The sequence below is a fragment of the Ambystoma mexicanum genome, chromosome 6q (genome assembly GCF_040938575.1).
Source record: "Ambystoma mexicanum isolate Mex_15411 chromosome 6q, UKY_AmexF1_1, whole genome shotgun sequence".
NCBI classification, from domain to species: Eukaryota; Metazoa; Chordata; class Amphibia; order Caudata; family Ambystomatidae; genus Ambystoma; species Ambystoma mexicanum.
Window position 1 is genome coordinate 1,544,926,638 of NC_090937.1, and position 22,996 is coordinate 1,544,949,633.

A 22,996-nucleotide genomic window follows, 5' to 3' on the forward strand; every position below is an offset into this window, starting at 1 on the left:
AAAAGAGTAGACCCACTAGCAAAACAAGCCTCTACCCAAGTGTTTCTGCAGACACTCCTAAAGAATCCCATTTAGAAGCACCAACAGCGCCACCTGTTGACCTTTTAGATGGACTAGCACCACACTTGCCTCACCTGAGGGCCTGCAAGCCGCCTTTTCTGCCCCTACCTCCACCCGCCACACCACCGACAACAGTCACACTCCCACAACCGCCCACGCCACAGCAAGCTGCCAGACCAGCTACTCCCCATCACCCTCCCCTACCTCTCACACCCCAGCCTGCACCCCTGGCCGCCTCATCTTCCTCACCCACCACAACCTCATCTTCCTCCCTCTGCCCCGCCTCCACTTCCGCTACCAGCAGCCTCTACTTACACGCCACCCTCGACCCACTCTCAGCAAAGTAGGTTCCTGTATCAATCTACATCCACTCCCCTGCCTACCCCCCCAGTCCTACAGGCGCATGTCTGACTCAATATGCTAGAAATACATGGAGGACCTGTAAGCACTGTCTGACTCCTACGATTTTAAATCTAGGTCAGAACAACTTACCAGGCAAGATATTCAATTGTCACATTTATTTATGTCTGAGCAACCCTCGCTACACACTGTGGATGCCTCAACATCCTCTGCTCCATCCACCCTCATGCCTATGCGCACCTTCTTTCATGCTAATACTGATGCGGAACCTATGAGGATTCACACTCCCTGGAGCTCCACTGAGTTATAACAATTCCCCTGACAACCACCACTGCTTTCATGGAACATTTGGACACAGTGATTGCCTTTTATGATCCCGCCATTGGGGACCTTGAACAACTCTTACGAGATGTACTCAAAGACACTCTATACAAACATTCATTATGGACAAACTGCAATGGCTTGACACACTAGCGGAAGGCGAGAATATTACAGTTAATATTACTACTCTTCCAACCCTCATCAAAGAAAATAGTCAAATCTGACTGACCAAAGACTGCATCTTTAAAACAGAACCGATGTGAATACCCTGTGACTTATCTAGACAGATTTTTTTTTTTTTTACCAAATATTTTTTGACCAGTCTATTTCTGGAAATTTCTAACGGTATGCAAAAAAAAATTTCAGGTTGAGGGCAATATTAATCTATTGAAAAAGCACAAGCAGAAGCTCAGGATTTTTGTGACAAACCCAAACGCCAGGAGCAAGATGGGGCTACCCGGCCTCATGGCTTTGCAAATATAGCATGCTCAACAAAAGAGTGCCTCTCGGGCCGGGGATTCCTGGGTACTCCACGCAAGACCTATGCCCAACAGAATTTGCCACCACCTTTTCACCAGGACTACCATCCACTGCAGATTTTTGCACACCCATTGTTGCCTGCCCAGCAACCCCTGCCAGGGCAACCTTTCTGCACATGTTGTAAACAGAGCGGTCATCTCATCCAACTATGTCCTACCAAGTGTTCCAGACCACGGTAATATGGTCCCACTAATGCTCCCAATGATCTCATTCCTCCAAACAGTTCTGTTTGCTAACCTACACCCACAACACCTGCCACTACACCTCCTCCTCCTAACGGGGATACTAAGACATTCACATCTCCTAAGGTCCACCATGACATTGCCAGAGGGTCCCTGCTATGCGGTCTGCTGCTTTGCTACCACTGGACCCGTCTGATCCCCATCTCAAATGTGACATTCAGGGGAAGAGAGTGAACTGTGTGATAGATTCTGAGGCCAGGTGCTCCACGCGGCAAGCGGCTGAATTGCCAAATGTGGATGTCTCAAAGGAAATTGTCCATGCTGTTGGCATATCTGGCACCACTATCCCACACCCAGTATCAAAGGAATTGTCTGTGTCTATTGGTCCCATTACTGAACACCATGCCTTTCTGTTGAACCCCTACCCACCTGCTCCTGCTAATTGGTTAGGTATTTACCGCCTACATAAGATGCATTGTACCATTGATGTTTCAGGGTGATGGTATTTATCTAGAGGTTCCACAATCTAGGCGAGCTGAAGGTTGGTTTCTCCTCCAACAGAGCCTCCTTCACTACTAACATCTGCACAATCTACACATGTACAACACCTTATTGACTCAATGCCGGCGGAGTTCGGGCGCAGCAGTTGGAGTTGGTGAGAGGAGCTGCAGCTACTGCCTGGTGCTATTGGGAAAAGCACCTTTCCTGGAGTGTGTGCTTTTTCCCTTCTTTGCTACTGTGCCTTTAACCAACCAGGCCCAACTTCCTTTAAAAACACTGGGAAAGCACGGAGCGCGTGCAGAGTTCGGGCGCAGAGTTCAGTCCGTGGAATGTAAGCAGCTAATCATGGCTGAGGCGGGCCCTTTGACACGTTCAAAGTTAAAACAATTATTACAGCCACGGGGGAATCATCCGCACCGAGAGGGAGATGTGCTCACTCAAACGTGTGACTTGGGGTGGTATGACTGGCTGCGTGAAGATCAGATGTCTGCCACTCCATGTACTGGCCCAACAATGACTGCAACAACGAGTGCAAGTCTCCCCGGTTTTCCCTCTTTGGCGTTATTGACAACAAAATGTCTATCAAGTATATCAAGCTCAGTGAATTGTATATTACAAAACAGTATCATAGACAAGGATGAGGCATTTGTTGCCAATGTCGGTGAGGAAGAGAAAGAGGGGGCATGGACATAAATACAGGGGAAGGGGGCGACATGATGGGCGTTGCTGAACACGGATGGGTATGTGCTGACAACATCTCATGCCCAAAACCCTATGAGCCCTTAAATCACAGCAAAAGTGTTAAAGTAATTTTTGATGTAACAGATATTCACCTTCTCGAACTGGGGGTTCCTTGTGTATTGACAGAAGCAAACTCACTAAAATTTACTTTTCCACCGGCAGAAGGCGGAGTCAAAGACTTTGATGCAGAAAGACATTTTACCATAAATCATTCTGTAACTATGAACGGATGTAATAGTGACCATACATTTAAAAGAAATAGCAAAACGCGCACAGAAATACATGAGAAGCCAGGACATTTAGGCTTGACGTCCACGAGAGGAGATTCCAGCATGTGTGATAGACAAGATGGCGAATATAGACGGAAGCACACAGCGACAAATGCAAAGACGCCGAACAATGGGTTTGACTTTGCAGGTCGCGAGGCTAGATTAACTGCGCGTTTGAAAGCTGATTTTGAGATAGTGAAACACAAGTTGGCGGAGAGCTTTTCAAATTCAAACAAGACAAAGGGTAGATATGCAAGTTTAAACTTAAGCACTGACATTCATCAAGATCGTGATATGAGAAAAAGACTTCAAAACTTGCAAACAAGTCAGTTAATACAATGCCAATTAAATGATTCTGCAATAAGTATGGAGTCAGCTTCAGCCCGACAACAACTACAAGAAACATCTGCAACTACACAAAATAATCAAATTGGATTACCTGCGCACGCCAACACGGAAAATAGATCAACAGAGAGGCAGATGTCAACCTGCTCTACACCGGAGACACTGAGTTTTCTCGGCGCCGCCGGACCGATGTTGAGGATCGCCGTGGGCGGAGCGAAGCGGAATGAAAATGAGACTACTACTGTGAACAAAGCGATTCAATATAACGAGGTGGAAAATGAGCTTAATACAAAATCAAACTTGTCGGCCACAATACAAATTCATAACAACATTTTAGCTGCCACGTCCTTGGATCTGATTCCATTTATAAAACTTTATGAATCTTTAAATGAGGAAATGCAGAATAACAGCGCATTACTTGGCAACCTAAATGAAAAAATAATGAAAATGGAAAGCCTGAATGCAGTACTTCACCTACATTTTGGAAAATGAAGCCAAACAAATCGGCATCCTGTGATAATAGGCTAAGTGAATTAGCCTTCAAAGATAACATCAAAAAAACGACCATAATTGAGGCGGTGCTAGTTTGCCTAAAACAAGTTACTGCGAATGTAAACAGCCAGCCCACAGTGAACACAAGACTGGGGGCTAGCCGCCAAATGTGGAAACGCAGTATTGTAGTGGCGCTGATGTTCCCAGCGCGATTAACGTCTTAGGCGTGGAAGGTGCCTTAGCCCAATTAAGAAGGTCTTCAAAGCTGTTCAGCCCGCGACATCAAAAGAATGCTGAACTACCAACAAGCAGTAGTCATTTGGGGCCAGAGGGGGACGTTGGAATTGTAAATACAATTCCAACTGAAGTAACCTTAAACACTTTAACAGAAAATAAAAATATTTGAAATGTAAATGAACAAATTACTGGAAAGAGCCCTGAAAAGCTGCACAGCTCCACAGAAAAATTAGCATATGGCATATTCAGCGGTGCAGCAACAAATATTACAACTGACATAATTACCTCAAAATCCAACGTGGCTAGACAGTGCCCAGCCAAAAAAAATGAAAAAAAGAAAAATCTAGGAACAGCAAAAAAACAGGCTAGTGGCTCAAGAAAATGTATACGCAACTTGCCCACGCCAGTAAAACTGAGTCTATTCTCAAGAAAGAAAGAGGTCTCACTTAATGAATCGGACAAAGTGAAAAGTTCATCAAAAAAAGTTGGAATCACTGAAATCCAACCCAACAAATCCAAAAAAAAAGAACAAGACTTGAGTCGGATTGTGACTCAATTCAAACAGTGAGGTCATCAGTGGATCTCTGTAACTTATCGACATATTCTGAAGATCTTGAAGAGTGCAGTGATTCTGACCATCAAGATGCGGATGAAATGAGTCTGCCAGATTTGGCGGAACCAAGAGCAAGAGTGGTAAGACAAATTCCTACTCCATCAATGGTTAATATTGCAAATGAAGATGAGCCCCGAAGGCATATTGGGGCTACAGCTAAGCACGGAAAACTATCAGAAAATCAAGTAAATCTGTATTTTGATATTATGCATCAGCCTCAGGCGACATTTAATCCGAAGCAAACATTAGCACAAATTTAGAATAAAATGCCTCAGGGGGGGAGGGGGGGACAAAAGATGACTGAACTAATATCTTTGTCATGGAAAATATGGATTGAAAAGATATTCAATGATGACAACGACGTCAATCTAAATAGAGGTAATGTAATTCACCTCTTGCACTCAGTACCAATACTAAGGACGGTGACTACCCAAGACATTAGCATAGTAGAATACATCTCAGAAGATCGAGCAGATCAAGTCTTACTACATATAAAATCTAAGGCAGTACGTAAGACTCTGATGGCTGCGAAAGACGAACTATTGTTCTTGGGGTTTGAGATTTCAGAAGAAGACCCGGTTGCACTTATACGTTCCTCTGGTGCAACTGAGATGGCAAAACAAAGGAAACCAACGAACAGCGACTTGATTTCATAAGGCAACATCTAAAAACAGTGCCCCTCTCTCAGCTTCAATCTGGCAGCTGCACATCAAGAACGAGAAAGCAATAGCTAGGCGCACTTAATCATGAAGGATCCTCCACCTTGATATCTTGGAATACCAGAGGATTCCAACATTTATTTAATGACTTCCCAGTGGACCTGTCAGATAATTTTGTTATATGCTTACAAGAGACATGGCTGCGGACCCCACCGGCAAAAGATGGGTTTCTGACAATGCTTAATCCAGCGGAGAAAAACCCCCAAGGTCGTCCCTTCTCAGGCCTAATTACAATGCTGAAAAATGGTACAAACTGGGAAGTATGTGAACAGGAAAATCCAAATAGCTTTGTTCAAGCCACTTTAATCCAAAAAGCAAATGGCTGTTCTCTGAAAGCGCAATATTTGCTCCTACTTAACATTTATTGGAACCCACTAAAGATCACATCTGAAAAGTTTATTTCATCAATAATGTTGATAATCGATAAAAATCAGACGAAACATCAAGATCTATCGATTATCATATGTGGCGATATGAACTTAACATGGTTTAATGATAAAAAGGAGCTCATTGCAGATACAATCAAGGAAGCACAGAGAATAACTACTAGGAGAGCTTGATGGGACAATGAAATGGAAGCAAGAGATTGCGAGATGGTTAATGGGCAGGTAACTGGTGACATGCCACCGAATTTCACCTGGCAAAATTTTGGCTACGAAAAGATCCTAGATTGCATATGGACTTCAACAAAACTGTGGAATAAGATTTTGAAACTAAGAATTGTACCGACTGAATATAGTGATCACGACGTGTTGGAAATGTCATGGCCGATATGTCGAAAACTAGAAGTATTGAACCGCTGTCAAGTACTAGAAGTAAATCTTGGGCGAAATCGGCTCAGATTAAAAGAGAAACAAATAACTTGTCTGACAGAGGCTTTTCAAGCCTTACCTACAACAACATGGGAGTCGATAAATTACGTACCATTTTTGCCTTAGCAAAATATGAGCGTCTCTCAGAACAGACAAAAAACAAAAATACACAACCACGAGTGGAGCAAGAGTGTAAAGGATGAGAAGAAACAGCTCAATAAAGACATAAGAGTGTTAAAACGTAATTTGGGAGTTTACGCCTACAGTCTTATAAAACAGCGAAAGCAAAAATACCGAAATTGGCTAAAAGCATTTTCCTGTATGCATGATCAAGAACGAGGAGAGATGATGTTAGCCCTAATTAAATCAAACAATTCGAGATAGATCTGGCGCATCTTAAACAGAGGTTTTGCAAATCAAACGGATATAATGGCAAATGGGGTCGCTGAGGGCAACTGGATAAAGCACTTTAAAATTGTATTTGCAAAGCCTGCAACTGATATTCCGACTGTGATGCAGTAGAGGCTACGCAGTGGGAGGTACTAGAGAATGAAGAAGCTGTATATACTGCAATTGGAAAGTTGGAAAACTCTAGAGCTGCCGGGCCCGACGGTAAATCTAATTTGATGCTAAAAGCACACAAACAGGAGTGGTCCATATTTATAGCAAAGCTGTTTGCTAGAATTGCTGAACAAAGAATATTACCATCTTCATGGACCGATGCGTTAATAGTGCCGATTTTTAAGAAGGGCAATCGGGCTGATCCGGACAACTATTGCCCGATTGCCCTTCTAGATACAATTGGAAAGATATTGGCTACCTTCCTTCAACAAAAGTTAACAGTATGGGCAAATAACAATGGAATCTTAGATTGTCGGCAGACAGGTTTTACAAAAGGAGTCGGGATGGAGATCAACCTGACTATGATTAATCTGTTGAAACTAGAAGCCCTAGAAAAGGGATCAAATCTTTTCTTTGCCTTTGTGGACATGCAACAGGCTTTTGATACCATAAATCGCGAGTTGCTCTGGAGAAAACTTACAAATTGGGAGTGTCCAGAAAAGACATTGCAACGAATAAATTGATAATGAAGTAATTGAAGAAGTCAATGAAATTCGATATATGGGAGTATTGGTCAATAGGTCGATTCGAGAATGTAGCTGGGTGCAGGACTTATTTCAGCGGATGAAAACGTTTTCCTTACAAGGTGCAAGAATTCACACTATTCGGAAAATTCAGCCTAACTCTAGTTAGGCAGTTTTATGTGCAGAAAGTAATCCCTGGTATTACCTTTGGAGCTGAAACAGGATGGAACATAGATTACAAAATCTAGACCCAACTAGAAGAGATGTTCTTGCGGCGTGTATTAAGGCTACCAAATTACATATCTATTTCCAATATTAGACATGAGCTAGCACTGGACGAGTTATATGGAATTGTAGTCTGGAAGTCACTAGAGCTAGTACGAAAAATGCTAATCGCCAGCCCGGAACCAGCTTATAAAATATTTGCACCTACTAGTATTTGTCCTTATGCTGGTTTACTCAAGACATGGATGCAAAAGATAAAGGAATTCATGCTAGCAGCATCTATCCAGATGGCCACTCTATTAGATCAGCCTCAAATTGCAAAAAAGAAGCTAAAACAGTGGTCATGATCCAAAACTTGTCAAAATATAATAATATGCCGACCGCATTAGAGCTTGGGCCAACAATGAACAGATTGGAAAACATGCAATGGTTTTCTAAGACTGCGCTTGAATGCATTTAAAACAAAGCAAATGCTGATGGTGCGACATATAGGAAATCCAAATGATGATGTATGTAGATTCTGCATGGAAAGTACTGAATCAGTTAAACACTTAATAACAGAATGTACCGCATTAAAGGCTCAAAGGTCAACACACAAGAGTCAATTTGCACCAGTGGGTGATAACATGGACGAGTGGTGGCTCCGGATCTTAAGCGGGAGTTCTGTGCATTTAATTTGCTCAGTAATAAACTTTCTTGATAAAATCTTGGAGTGAACCTAAATGAAGCAGTTTTCTTCCCGATGAACTAACTCAGGATTTAAGTACTTTGGACTAATACTGAAAAATTCTTCTTTTCACTTTTGTAATATAAACTGTAAATTAGGAGGTTTAATGAAATGTAAAGGATTGTTGTGATAAAAGTTTGAAATAAACTAAATGTTGCAATAAAACATTTTTATAAATAAATAAATGCCAGTGACAAATTCTCTCTGCTTAATCCGTTTGCATCACTCTCAATCCAAGGGTGCCTCTCGACACACGTGCCCCAGTACGGAATATCACTTCAAGCAGAGGAGTATTTCAAGCATGTCGTCTCTCCCCTCTACGCACAGACTAGGATTGACTCTTTCGCTTATCCCTGGTCTTATTTCTGAGTTTCCATACTGTTGCTCGCCTCTCGTCTCGTATTCATTTTTATCCTGTTTACAAAATCTCCCAACACCACACTAACATTTCTCTTATTTCTGGTATTTCTCTAGATTTCCAGACACACTCATTTCTATTATTCCTCCTCGCCCTATGTGTCCAGAACATCCTACGATCTCTGTGTCTCTTATTTCTGTTTCTCCTCAATGATTTTGACTCGCTCCAAAACGTCTTTTCGCCTCCCTAATGATTCAGCCTCTCTTGCTTGGTCCAGGCAAACTGCCTCCTCTTCCTCCTCTCTCAACCCTGACCATCTGACTGCTATTCAGTCATGGTGCGCTGCCAATGATCTCTACCTTAATGCCAGTAAGATTGAGATTCTTCTCATTGGGACCCCAGCACCCACCTTCCCTCCCTCCATCTGGATGCCCTCTGTGGGTCCCCTCCCCTCACTTTCTTGTGAGGCAAAAACCTTGGTGTTATATTGGACTCCTCTCTCTCCTTCTCTCCTCACATCGCAGACCTTGCAAAGAAGGCCCACTATCCGCTGCACCTCCTCAAAGGCATTTTCCCTTTCCGCGCCTTCCCCCAGAAACGCAAGGTCTACAGAGCTCTGGTCCTCTCTAGGCTCGACTACTGCAACAGCCTCTTCCTCAATCTTTCTTTTTCCTCCCTTCTTCCCCTTCAACTAATTCAGAATAGAACAGCAACACTTATCCTTGGCCTCAAGCCCAGTGACCGCACCTCTCCAGCTCTAATTTCTCTCCACTGGCTTCAGGTTGCTGCTAGGATCAAATTCAAGGCCCTCTGCATCATCCATAAGGCTTTCTGGGGACTGAGAGCCCGCTACATCCAACTTTCTCTCCCCAAATACCTCCCTGCTAGAGCCCTTTCGTTTGAGCCAGAACTTGAACTGCAGCTTGAACCGTTGTGCAACTCCTGCGTTGGACTGATATCCTCCTTAAAACCAATCACCGACATTCGAAGACTAGACAGCTCGTTCAATGCTCGCAAGTGATCTTTGTACTCCTGGTCATCTTCCTCATCACAGTACCGTCTGTCATACTGCACAATATTTCCTATTATCAATGGTGTTAGGCATGTTAGTTTGGCTATATGCAATAATTATACAGGTCCATTTGGCCCTATTCATAACACTCCATACTGTCTAGGTCTTCAACATTATCATGTACGTTAGTTTTTACTAACTTGGCAGGAATATATTAAAGCTGTATAGAGGAAGGGGATAGTAGAGCGGTAGGGTGAGGTGAAAGATTGTTAATGCGTTCCCTGATGATCGTCCCCAATCCCATAGGGGGATTCCGTCCTCGTGTGATCCGTCCTCGGCGCACCAATCCCAGGAGGACTACTGTACTGTGGACGCACTGCCCTGTCCCCATGGAAAAGGCCTCCCCCTAGGAAAGAAAGGACGACATCCTCAGATTTGTCACAGATCCAACCTCAATTGCGGGAAAAAACATCTGAGGACATTAACCCAAGAAGGATCATGGGTGCCCACACAGGTAGGATAGGGATAGTGTCGAATATACGCAACAGTCGATGCCCATTTTTCGAATTCGAAATAATATGTAATACTCTGCACCAACCACTAGACGGTGGCCTATGCAAAGCATGTGAATCTAAGCAGATTTGAACTGAAGAGGAACTTCCAGAGATGGCTACTTAATAGTGATGTGGCATGTGACTTGGGTCAAATGGTTTATTCTACATATATATTTCAGTGACAAACTAACTTGCTTATATACATTTATACATTTTCTTGAAAGGACCCACTCACAGGCTTAGCTATTCCAAATTTCTCAATATCAATTTAGATCCCATGGTGGAGATATGGTGTGTGCAAAGGGTACATGGTCAAGACCATTACACTCACACTATCTGCTGCACCTCCTCAGAAGTATTCACTTGTGTATAGGAGTGTTATAAATTCCATATCATATCATTCTTCCTTTCCTCTCCTTCCCCCAGATGCTCACTGTCTCCAGAGCTCTGGTTCTCTCTAGGGTGGACTACTGCAACAGCCTCTATCTAAATCGGCCTGCTTCTACTCTCCACCCTCTGCAACTCATCCAGAACAGGACTGCAAGACTTGTCCTTGGCCTCAAGCCCAGGGTCCTTATCTCTCCAGGACTGAACTCTGCACTGGCTCAGAGTGGCTGCGATGATTAAGTTCAAAACCCTCTGCATTGTCCACAAGGCCTGCTGAGGCCAGGGGCCTCAATACCTTAAACTCTTTCTTCCTAAATATCTTCCTTCTCGAGCTCTTCGCTCATCCGCCTCCAAATCCCTCAGGATCAGTCGCTTCTCCAAGCAACGAGTTGGTGGTAGATCTCTTTCTTCTGCTGACTCTCCCTCTGGAACAGCTTCCCTGCCGCTCTGAAACTTGATGAGAACCATCTCTGGTTTCGGAAGCACCACAAGACCTTCCCCTTTGCTTCTGATTCTCTCCTCCTCTCCCCTGCAAACAAACTGCACTGCCCCACTAGCAACCCTGCACTCAGGGGCGGCTTTTCTGTATCCCTACAGCCCCCTTACATCACTTGACACCCGATGTCTGCACTTACCTTTGCATTTGCCACCAGCTGGCCGCATTTTTTATTTATTGTTTTATTTATGCTTACGGTTATCCTATGTACTGCACTTTCCCCCATCCCCTTTCCCCCTCACACTTTCCGCACTGTGTATAGGTGCGTTATAAATGCCGTATCATATATCATATCATTGATGAAAGCAATCGTGAAAAACATAAAAGACTAACTTTAACATGGAAGAGGTGACCAGTTGAGGAAATGCATCTGGAGTATATGCTGATGGATCTACTGTGTCATTAAAGCTAATCATCACATGACCTCAGTGTCTGTAGAAAAGGGCTCAACTGAAGAATGATTGGCGAGACTAGAACCGTCGCAGTAAACACAATTGAACAACATTTCTTCATATTTAACAGCAAATAAAAAAAAGATGTGGGTCCATCCAATCCACTAAGTTGTGGAAATTAAGGATGGTTCCTAAACTTGGCAATAGGGGTGAAGTAGAATACATGATCTCACAGGTGTACAATTGCTGAATATACACCTACCCCATCATAAAACTTGATCGAATTCATGTGCGTCTTTGAAACTGTTATGCTTCCATAGTGTGGATGAAGAAACAGAAGGCCACCGGAAAAGAAGTATAATTTTCCTTCAAAGAAAGGCACAGTTAGTTAGCGTTAGAAGCATACACACAACAATATGCATTTCATTATCAGAATAAAAGATTTTAAAAAACATTTCGAACAATGATTTACATATTTATGAAGTTAAAATATGCTGCTGGTCTTTAGTCTTCAAAAGCCACACAATCACAACTATAATGCAGCGCATTACAGAGAAATCCCAAACGGTTGTATATATAAATATATATATATATTTTAGCAGTAGTCCACTTCTATTATGATTATGTTCATTTATATAGAGCCTCAGGCCCATGGGCAAATATGCGCAAACACAAACAAAAAAAAACATACAACAAAAACAATAAGGATGAAAGAAGGCATGGGGTTAAAGGCTCACCAACAAGAACAGAAAAACGAGCTGAATAAGATCCAAAAAATAAAAGCTGGATAACATCAGAGATAAACAGAGCAATACAAAAATGTAAAGCAAAACAGCATAAAATAGAAACAAATAAGACCAGGAAGAAACCCAGAGTGAAACAGGGCAGGCCAAGAAGCACCAATAAAATCCATTAAACCATACAAGGCTTCAAGTAAAATAAAAGGTCTTCAGAGATTTCTTGAATGTTGGAGAAGAGTCAAATCTTATATGAGGGGGCAGTTCATTAAGGAGGGAGGGGCAACGAAATTAAAGGAACATTTACCAGCCCGTCTCTAGCTTCATGCGGGGCAAGGTAAGGTTACTCTGGTTAGATCTCAATGTTGTTTAACGTGCAGCCTCCGTTTGAGATGTGCTGCATTTATGAGTAATTGTAAGGACCCTGAAATGTAAGCAGTCTTTAACTGGTAACCAGTGAAACGCTCCGCGAGCAGAGGAAATATGTGCTCTTTGATTAAAATGGGCCACAATCCTCATAGCGCTTTTCTGCAAGACTTGAAGTTTAGCAATATTGCTCTGTGAATTACCCACAAGAAGGCAGCCACAATAATCGATTTTTGCGCTTTTTATTGTGTGAATGAGCGTGGCACAATTATTATCAGAATTGAAAGGCCAAACAAATATGCAGATGATGCCAAGAAGTAGGTTTGTTTTGCAAATAAAAAGGTTTATTTGAAGAATTAAACAATATATATATATCACACTTTTATGAACAAAATTATATTTGAATAGCACACTTATGAATATGAACAGTAATCAGCAATGGGTAATATTACAAAATTAACAATCTCTTTAATCCCTTATGAGTATGAATATGAAGGATACTGTAACAGAGAATACCTTATATGTTTCAAGGAAATGCAATGATGGGAAAGAATGCAACAAAGAAATAAACTTGATACGATTTCAATCAAAAGATAATATGGTCACTTTTTCACCTGTGACTACTCACTCCCCCCCCCCTATGCAATATGAAGAGATGGAAATGAGGGTACACAGGTTTCAGGAATACAATCAAGAAGCAGTTCAATTCCAGTTCCCCCTAGCAAGCTTAGAGAAACAGGTATGATTTTACAACAGGCAAAAATACTTTTGAATGTGATTGCAATGACTGGAAAAATATGCCAAATTGATTTTAATTCACTAAAGGAGATTCAGCACTAGTGAGAATTACTTTAGATTGGTTCAGGTTAACACTAGCAATGATTCATGAATGATTATCAAATTGAAAACGAATTTCAGCAATTGAGAACAAGCAGCAGCTATTTTGACATGTGGGTGTGTTGGACAGCTTAAGATCTTAGCTTTAAAATGACAGTTAAATTTCACTTCTAGGACGTGCGGTTCAAAAGTTACGGATGTTTTTGTGAAGGTAGATTTTGCAGAAATAAAGTCAAGGTTTCCAAATGACAGATCGCGCTTTACAGATTTGAAATACACAGGATGGACACAAGATTCTATAATGCAGTTCTGGACAGGTTAAAATGGATGGAAGAGGATGACTTTAAACCAAGAGATGGTTAAGGGCAGTTCTAGACTAGATACTCACTCCTAGGCTTTGGAATGGAATGGCCTCGTCAAAGATCTGGTTGGCTTCACTCTTGCCACCGGACAGGTCTCAGGGCCTATGGGTTCTGCGTTCAGCCCTGCACAGTGGTCTGTGGCCTCTTGAACTGGATCTGACGGGTCTTAGATACAGCTCTACTTTCTGGGTCTAGACCTTGGTTCTAGCACAGGGTTCTTGGCTAGAATAGAACAGCTCAGCCTGGCTGTTGAATGTGAGAATCAGGTTGCTAGATTCTACAGGCCTGCTGAGAAGAGTTCAGCTTTTGGTTTAGGCCTCTCTGCTTCAAGGTTCTAGAGTTTGGATTCTAGAGTTCTGGTCTCTGGATCTAGATCTGGAGTCTGCAGTCTCTGTCGGGATATTGTCTGGATCTGGTCTGGCAGAGTGCTTCGCAGGAATCGGTGAGTAGTGGAAAAAAGAGTGTTTTTTATCTGTCCTAAACAGTCTCTTTTTATGGATTTCCAAAGTGGGTGGGTAGGCTGATTCTCTATGCCCAACCCCCTAAGGATTTGATAGGTTAGAGGATTCTCCATCCCCTGACTGGAGAAAGAATCAGCGTGTCACCCGGTGTCATGTTTATGGCTTAACTGAAATCCCTCCCCTTTGCTTAAGGTACATTCTTGTCCAACTCTGATCTTCCTAAGAGCTCTAGTTCAGAAATGACAACGTATTCACGCTTTTGGTGTGTTTCCCAATATTGGTTCTGCACCAAATTTGATACATGCATGCATATCCTCTCTGGGCACATTCCTGTAAATTCTTACGTTCATAGCAAAAACACTGCAGCTGCAATATTAATAATTCCGGGGGTGTGGTCTCAGAACATCACATGGCGTCCAGCTTAGTCTTAGATTGTGGGTGAATTTTTCATTTTAAGAATCCCAAAGTTTCATATTTTTGTCAGCTTGCTAAAATTTGTTATACGCAATTTTATAAAAACATATATCTGCTGGGCTACCTGAATCCACAATGGTTTGTCCCCGCCCCCAGAGCTGGCTGACTCAGAGGGTCACATGTCTTGTTTCTCCCAGAGCAGTTGTTGACCAGTCACACCCAAATCCGCATATCCCTATTCATCCCAAAGCCCCCATTGTCTTGACTGAGAGCAACATGCCAGGGTGCCTTGGCTAGTTCCTGTTCACACCAGTCTGTCAATCTCTTGGCCAAGGGCAGAAGGAAGCTTCTTTGTCTAGGGATAAGGTGTGAAGGGTTCCCATGAACAGAAGGCCTCTTGAAGTTTGAAGGTTACCTTCTAGTCAATTGCAACATAGTTCCTTGTAAAAAAAGACATTTATAAACTTAAAATAAGCAACATATCTTAAATCAAGTCTTTTTCCACATTAAATCAATGTGTGGCACTCTATATGGCATTTTGATGGAATTCTCTTCTTTGGCATATTTAACTTCTGAAACACAGCTCTCCTGACAGAATTATAAATCGCCAGCACCTGACAGAGGCGAGTAACGGTACTACACCCATTTTGACAGCTGTCTTTCCATCAAATATCTTTAAAAGTGGATTTTGTTCTAATAACACATGATTCTTTCTGACATTGGATTTATGTGGATTCTTGCAGTATAATGATGTGGAACACCCAACAAGGAGGTTGGATCTTTTTAGGTGGTTTGTGAGCCATGATTTTAGCAAATTTGACACCAAATAAAAACGGATTTTTGAGACAGCTCTGTATTCCCTGGCAAAGAGGTTGCTCTGTGAGCAGCCAAAGGATGGGTTTTGGAAGTGGTCTCTGGTGTTCACTAAAATGGGCAAAAGTGGATGGCAGCCTATTTTTCAGGTTTTCACTGCGCATTTTCTGGTGATTTCTGGCGAGCAGCATGCTTTCCAGTGGCCATTCTGATGTTTCTGCTGCCAGCAATGCCTAGTGATGTCGCAGGTCTTGGATGAGTGGGTTGAGACATCCGACAAGTCCAAGTATACTCCCAGTGTTTTACTCTTTGGAAGGACAGTGATAGTACAGCCCGCAAAAGTGAAATTTCTGTACCCGAGAGGTAACTTGGAGAGCCTGTTGCATACCAACCAAAAAGAGTTCTGTCTTGGCATCATTGAGAGCAAGCCCATTATGTGCCAACCAGCTTTGAATTAGATCAAAAATGACATGCACTCTAGCAGAATCTGATTCATAGTCACATGAAAGTTGTACCAACTTAATGAGATGGATACATCGCAGCTATTTTTTCACATCCAATATTTGACATATTACTTTATTATTACCTTAAACCAAAGTGTATTTTCTTAATTAGAATAAAATTAACGTGACAATTATTTGCATTATAGAGATCTCCCCACTTATACATCCATGTGACATTCCTCTTCGGTCTCCCAAATAATCCATATGAAAACTGGCATACTGAAATACAAACAGAACGGATATGTCCAGAGAAAAGTGTATTTAGAAAAAATGTATCAAAATTTATTTAAGGTGAGACAACTATTAAAGACTTTTGGGAGTCACTTACCCGCTTGTTCTGATATACACAGCTGTTGTAGTGGGTGCTGTACATGCTTACTTTCATTATGGTATACACGGTCCTTAATTGTTTCTTAATAATTTAGGCTGCTAGCTGCAGTCTTTTTATTAACTGTTTGTAGCAGGCAGTGGGCATAGAGTTGTCATGCAGTAGTTTATAGCCACTTTTGTGTATTTGTTTTAGAGAATGGTCACACCTACCTCCTGAGGAAGACGTTCAGTTAACCACCACTACACGTCGAAACCGGTCGAGAGATAAATTCCACAGGGATAAGATCTTTGCATCTGTTTTTTCCTATCCACCCTGACAATAGATTGTCTATGAATTATTTCTATTGTTTGTAAACATTGCAATTATGTGTGTTATTATGGGGATTAGCCATGAATTCCTTTTCCCCAGTTGTTCTTACCATGTTTTGTTTTTGGTTGTTTAGAATTTTAGATGTATGCCACGGTATGATGATGTGCGTGTGAATGAATGCACCATGTATGTGAAGTATGAGTGTGATGTTTTAGCCAATTTTTGGCATATTGTTGCTGCTGTTTTGCTATGTTAAAATGATCAGTGTGTAATCATTTTTTGTGATTTATTCACTAGTCTTTAATAGTTGTATCACCTTAAATAAATTTGGATACATTTTTTCTAAATACACTTTTCTCTGGACATATCCGTTCTGTTTTTTGATGCTATTATAATACTCTGGTCCAGAGGTTAGAGTTTTCCTGCTCTTTTCAGTGTTTTCGTACTGAAATACAAAAACTACCAACAGCCAAAACAAAATGAAGGGGACATTGAAAGGAACACAGATAGTTTGGCAGGTCTCACACTTTGCATAGCTATATTCGTTGCAACAGAACCCCAGATAGTGTGTCCACGAAGTATATATCTCAGTCTAAAGCCTGCCTGCCGCCCCCCCCATCCCTTTGTGGGAGTATGATTTTTGCAGTGCACCTCGGTCTAAATTCATGCCTCCATTGCTAGGTGCACGCAAGCGTTGTTCCACTTTTTGTAGAAATACATTGTCCCTGGAACATCCAAGCCAGAGTCCGGAACCAGTAACCGACATCAGTTTAAAGAAAGCACAGGTTTTACCAGCACACTGCCGTAACAACGATCCCCTGCACCGTATCCCACAAACCCAAGCAGATACAGCGGGGCAGCTTGGCACTGCCGCTGTGGCCCATCACAGAGAGAGAACCATGGCAGGGAGCTACATCCAGCAGGGGGACTGAAGGGTGTTCACTGGAAATCCCGGCCGGCCTGCTCAAACTCACAGGCAGTCCCTGTACCACCAGAGACAACAAAGACAACAAGGGGAGTTCTTTCTGGGGCCACTTTCCTCAGGGGTACCCAGGATTAGACCACTACTTATGGTTTTACCAATGTCTGATACACCCAAGGAAGATAAAGGCTGATTTGAGAGGGACATGGAACCAATACCAGAAAGAGCGGGATAGTAGAACCCTGCAGGAAGCAGGACCTATGGATTATTTGAGTGAGGTCAGAGGTGGACAACCAAGAGACTAGTAGGAGGGTGAAAGAGTGGCACATTGTGGAGGCAATTTCTGGAGAAGGTGAGGCATTGGCTAAGGTGTGGAAGTGGTACTGCAGTGTGAGAGTATTAGCGTGGTGAGTGTTAGTAGAACACAGTGTAGGGAGGGATTGTGAAGTGTACGGCTCAGAGTGAAAGGTGAGGGGCTGTGAAGAAGCAGTAGTTGTAAGGGGGTGGTAGTGAAAGTCGTAGTAGTGGTGAGAAGAGAGTAGCAGTGTAGAGCAGGAACTGGAGTAACCAATAGTGCAGAGGTGAAACCAATAGTGCAGAGGGAGGAACCAATAGTGCAGAGGGGGGAACCAGTAGTGCAGAGGAGGGAACCGTAGTGCAGAGGAGGGAACAGGGAACCGTAGCGCAGAGGAGGGAACAGGGAACCGTAGCGCAGAGGAGAGAGAAGGTAACCGTAGTGGGGAGGAGGGGCAATCAGTGGGGAGGAGGGGACAGTAGTGGGGAGGAGGGGACAGCAGTGGGGAGGAGGGAACAATAGTGGGGAGGAGGGAACAATAGTGGGGAGGAGAGTCGAGTAACATAAGGGTTTAAGTCAAGCTTAGAAGGAGTAACAAACTTCGAGTTGAAAGGAGAGTAGAGAATTAAAGGCAGAGGTAGGTGAAGTTGGAGTAGAGTAGCACAAGGTATAGAGAAGAGAAGCAAGAGCAGAGTATGACAGGTGCAAGAGCATATAGAGCAAAGTATTTGGAGGATACATTCCTAATCCTTATAGAACACTAAATCATTCAGGGATGTCATTTAGGGATAGCCAGAGGTCGCAACTGCGACCCTGAGGTCTCCCTTGCGACCTCTAAAAAAAAAAAAGACAAAAGAAACATATTTTTTCTATATAAAGCGCTTAAGCGTAAGTGCTATATAATAACACATCATTATCATTTGGTCATTTACGCCTGCTTGCATTCACAGTAATTTCAAAATATGGGCCTATACACAATGATCTTAACGATACATATGGCGATCCATTCTTGTATGAAATGTACATCACATTATAGTGATATTGTAACCATATTTTTCGTAGTGTACAATGCTATGTGATGCCACTTCCTGTTTTGTCAACGGTTGAAAGGTCGTGTTCCATCCCTTCCTGCGATATCAATTAGGGGTGGGGTCAGATGACATCACTTCCTGTGATGTCATCAGAGGTCAAGGGTCGCGTGATGTCACTTCTGCTACCCCTGGCATTTTGGTGAAATGACGTCCCTGAAATCATTGGGTAGAGTAGGGAGAGTGTTAGGAACTCCAAGAGTGAGGAAGGGAAGGCAAATCTGCTTTACGTTAGACTAAGATAGATCAGACATTAGGTGCTTTACATTTTGTAAAGGGATCAAGGTGAAGGAGCTGAACGCTGAAGGAGAATAGGCAGCGCAAAGCATCACGGCAAAGAAGGGGTTTGAGGCTGACTGGAGGAGGGTAAAAAAGGAATGAATGAAGCAAATAGCAGCGAAACAGAGAGGAGCAGTGAGAGGCTGACGTGCTTTTCTCTAATGTGTTTGTGACAGGAAGCGCGATAGAAGGAGGAACAAAGCTACGAGTGGGCATACTGAGAACCCGTGAAGAAAAACCGTCAATAAATAAAGTTTGTTAATTAATACAGCCGCGTTGGGCTGTGACGAGAAAAGAGACAGTTGTGAGTTTTCGACGTTGGAGAGAAGCGGCTGATAATCCCTTTTGCCGTTGACAGGGGAAACATTGCAGAAGTTTACTCAGCCCACGTTTGAAGCTGTGGGGCAATTCAGGAGGGAGAATCCTGAGGCAAACAAGGCGTGTTAAGTGTTAGGCAGAAACCTGTGCAGTTCCCTTAGGGACCAATGTAAAAGATTTAAGACTACAGGTGTTTGGCAGTAAACCCACTTGGTAGCAGTCTGTACCACACAGATTCACTTGGTAGCTGTGGCTGAGCAGTCAGACTTCCCCCAAGAAGAGTTAGGCAGTATGTAGAGTATACACAACAGGTACAGAGACACAGTAGCACAAGCAAACACTGACCAGAGCTTTGGTGTAAAAGTATATAATTATTTATTTAAAGACACACTTGTGATTTACACTAGCAAAAAGAGGTAAGTAAATTCAGCACACAGTCACCATCATATATATATACAACTCTATTCACTTATTAGACAAGTCTTAGTGAGAAACACCACTTATTTTCAGACAGAGGTGAGCGCTTAACATAAGATGGCACTCTAATAAGTTATAAAGAAAGGGAGGGAAAAAGGCAGAGTTAAGGAAGCACACAAGTTTCAATACTTTTAAAAGAACCACAGTAATGCAGGATAGGCAGAGTTCTACTGGAGAGCAAGGAAGTCAATTGCAAGGCCCACTCTTGGAGAGAGCAAGCAGAAAGGGTCCAGGTTCACACAGTGGGGTTATGCCCAAAGAGTCTTGTAGATAGTTCGCACCAAAAAGGATGAAATTAAAGTCAGGGAAAGTTAGCTAGGTTGTCCCAGCCTAGCCCAGGTTAGAAAGGCGAGGCTTTACTGTCACCCCGAACGATCTGTCGCAAGGGAAGCCAGGCGGGACACAGTACCTTAAGTGTGAAGGAAGCTCCAGCGGGGGCAGTTGTTCCTGGCAGCAGGTGCAAGTCGGTATTTCGTCCAGAGGAAGAGGAGGTCTCGCCGTGGAGGAAAGATGAAGGTCGTTGCACTGCCTGGGAAGAAACCAGCCGTGGAGTTCTTCGGTTAAAAGGTACTACCCTTCTCTTCGCGGTAGTGGTAAACCGTGGTATTCCGGTTGCCGGGGTGCTTGGCACGGGCAAGGCGGCCACAAGATGCTCCAGGAAGGTGAAAAGGCGGCAAAACTGGTTATCCCCACCAGTCAAAGGAAGAAGACTCTCCGGACTGGAGATCTCCTCTGTCGTCGGGAAAAGTGGTGAGACGGTTCAGCAGGGCTCCACCGGTGGTGTCATCGTTGCAGGTCGGCTCAGCTTCTCCCTCCTCGGATTCTTAGGTCCTGTGGCGACTTCTGAAGTTCCAGTCCCCAAAGCCCTGCTTTTATGCAGCACACCGCCATTCACTCAGCCTAGCTGTCAATCAAACGTGAAAAGTGGTGAGCCGGCCGGCTCACCACTTGGGCCAATCACACAAGAGCGCGACATTGGAGTTACCAAGGTAACTCAGTCCAGGGTGCCTAAACCCCCTCGCGCACCCCATGTGGTACCCAGACAGAGTGGCACCAATTTTGGAGGCTTCTGTGGAGAAGCCTGCCAAAAAGTGGAACAAAGGGCTCGACTTGGGTTCGAGTCACAGAAGAGAACACAAACGCCATTATAGAATCGGGTTCTGGCAAAAAATACCAACCGGTGAATTAATATTAAATAAATAAACTGGTGGTATGTTCGAGGCTATAAGAATTAAATAATTAAAGTTGGTAGCCTCGAACAATGGGAAAATCCCATAGAGATATATTTGCGGTCGAATATAAAAAGTAGTATCCACTGCCACCAGCCAAAACTCGATCAGGGGGGATGGAGATGTGCCCCCTCGAACCACAGACCCCGGGGCAATCGAATTGTCCCGACCAGTACGTCCACAATATGATGGTTTTTACTGGTTTCTGTTCATAATTTGGGAATAGTAAAGCCAATGGTGACTTTACATTGCCTGGGAGACAGTAGTCAGTCCCAGGGTATGGAGTCTATGTTGGGGGGTCGCTACGACACCCCTGGGTTACAGCACGGAGGGTGCTGTGTAACCCACATCAAAAACACATGAGACCCTTTGGAGTAAAAGACCTCATAGCCCATAAAACACATGGAAAGATAAAGGAACACCTCAAATCATGTCTAAGAGTGGGAGTAAGCAGGAGAAAAAATAAACCCCCAAAATCCAGCAAAGCTGCTGGGGGACTCACTAGGTTTTGGAAATTAGCCTTTACAGAGAATTCTCCCTAACACTAAGGAAAGAAAACAAATAAACGCTCAGCCTGACAGAGTTTATGGACTAACAAATACAGGTCATAGAGTCACAGAGAAAAGAAGTAAGCCACATATTAAGCAATAAGCGGAAGGGACGTTTTCCCACCGTTGTGTTGGTCACCACCAGCTTTAGTCAGCCTGGAGGGTGTTATGAAATACACTGAGGAAAAAAAATAAAGTTTGCATGAGTAACTTCAAAGTGTTGGCGTTATGTCTATCTATAAGTAACGTCTATCTACTAAGCCGGGTAACTCCTGGGTTAGGAGGTGTTTTGAAGACAAAATAAAGGGAGAGAAATCAAGCAGGCTACAGGGCACATTGATAAAGTAATATGAACTGTCTCAGAGTATTGGCGTGATTCCTGTGCCATCTGCCACACCTTTCAATTAATGAACAGGAAGCTGTGGGTATCTAGGACGTAAAGAACAAACTGCTTCTCGCTTAGTAATGTTCTTTGTGATTAATCAGTCCTTCCTCCACAGAGTCCTCATGTTAGATACATCTTGTCCAGAGTCAGTTGTCTTTGGAACCTTTTTTAGCCAACAGTGTGCCTCCTTGTCTGCTCTGCTTGGTGACACTGACTGGCTGTCAGGGGCAGTATATATGAAGCCTGCAGAAATCCTTTGTGACGAAAGGACTCCCGTTCTGAAGGAGTACAGGCATGAGTATGGGCTAAAGCGCCTACTCGGGTCCATACTACTACAAAGTCAGCAGGGATTACAATCATTAAAGTAAAACAGCCAGAGCCAGATGGGTACACCTCCTTCATCTCTATTGGTAACATGGACGGCAGATGCAACACAAATAACTATAGTACGGTGGTACTAAATAAAAATAGCCAATCAAGGTTCTATTAAATATATGATCTTTAATGAAACTAAATGCACAAATAAATGCATTCAAATATGGCCGCAACGTCTTGGGGCACCATGAAGATATGAACGACTGGCTGAATAAGACCCTCTCCCGGCAACCAAGACCTACACAATGACAGAAGATCGATGATGGAATGAGCCCGGCTGACACTGTGGTTGAGACTCTTGAGGGGGACTGTGTCCAGTAGGTGGACCCCTTGCCGTTGCTGTGAAGACTGCGCCTGGGCTGTAGCTCAAGTGCAGGGAGGTAGTTACTTGAAATGCCGACACAAGGCCCGGCAGCAAGGAGAGATACGTGCAGGGATCTGCACTCGGGCAGCGTATGCAGCGTAGCAAGGGGAGTACCAACGGGCCCCTACCATGAACATTTGAGGAAGTGCTGCCTG

At 43.3% G+C, this 22,996-nt stretch overlaps 1 protein-coding gene across 2 annotated transcripts in view; it reads right to left on the reverse strand.

The window, feature by feature from the left end:
• DNAAF9 (dynein axonemal assembly factor 9) overlaps positions 1-22,996 on the reverse strand; it is a 2,133,167-nt gene that overhangs the window by 963,405 nt on the left and 1,146,766 nt on the right. For both annotated transcript variants that reach the window (XM_069632250.1, XM_069632251.1), the window contains exon 21: positions 11,691-11,794. In XM_069632250.1, the coding sequence (XP_069488351.1) occupies positions 11,691-11,794 (104 nt within the window). The remainder of the gene's footprint in view (positions 1-11,690; positions 11,795-22,996) is intronic.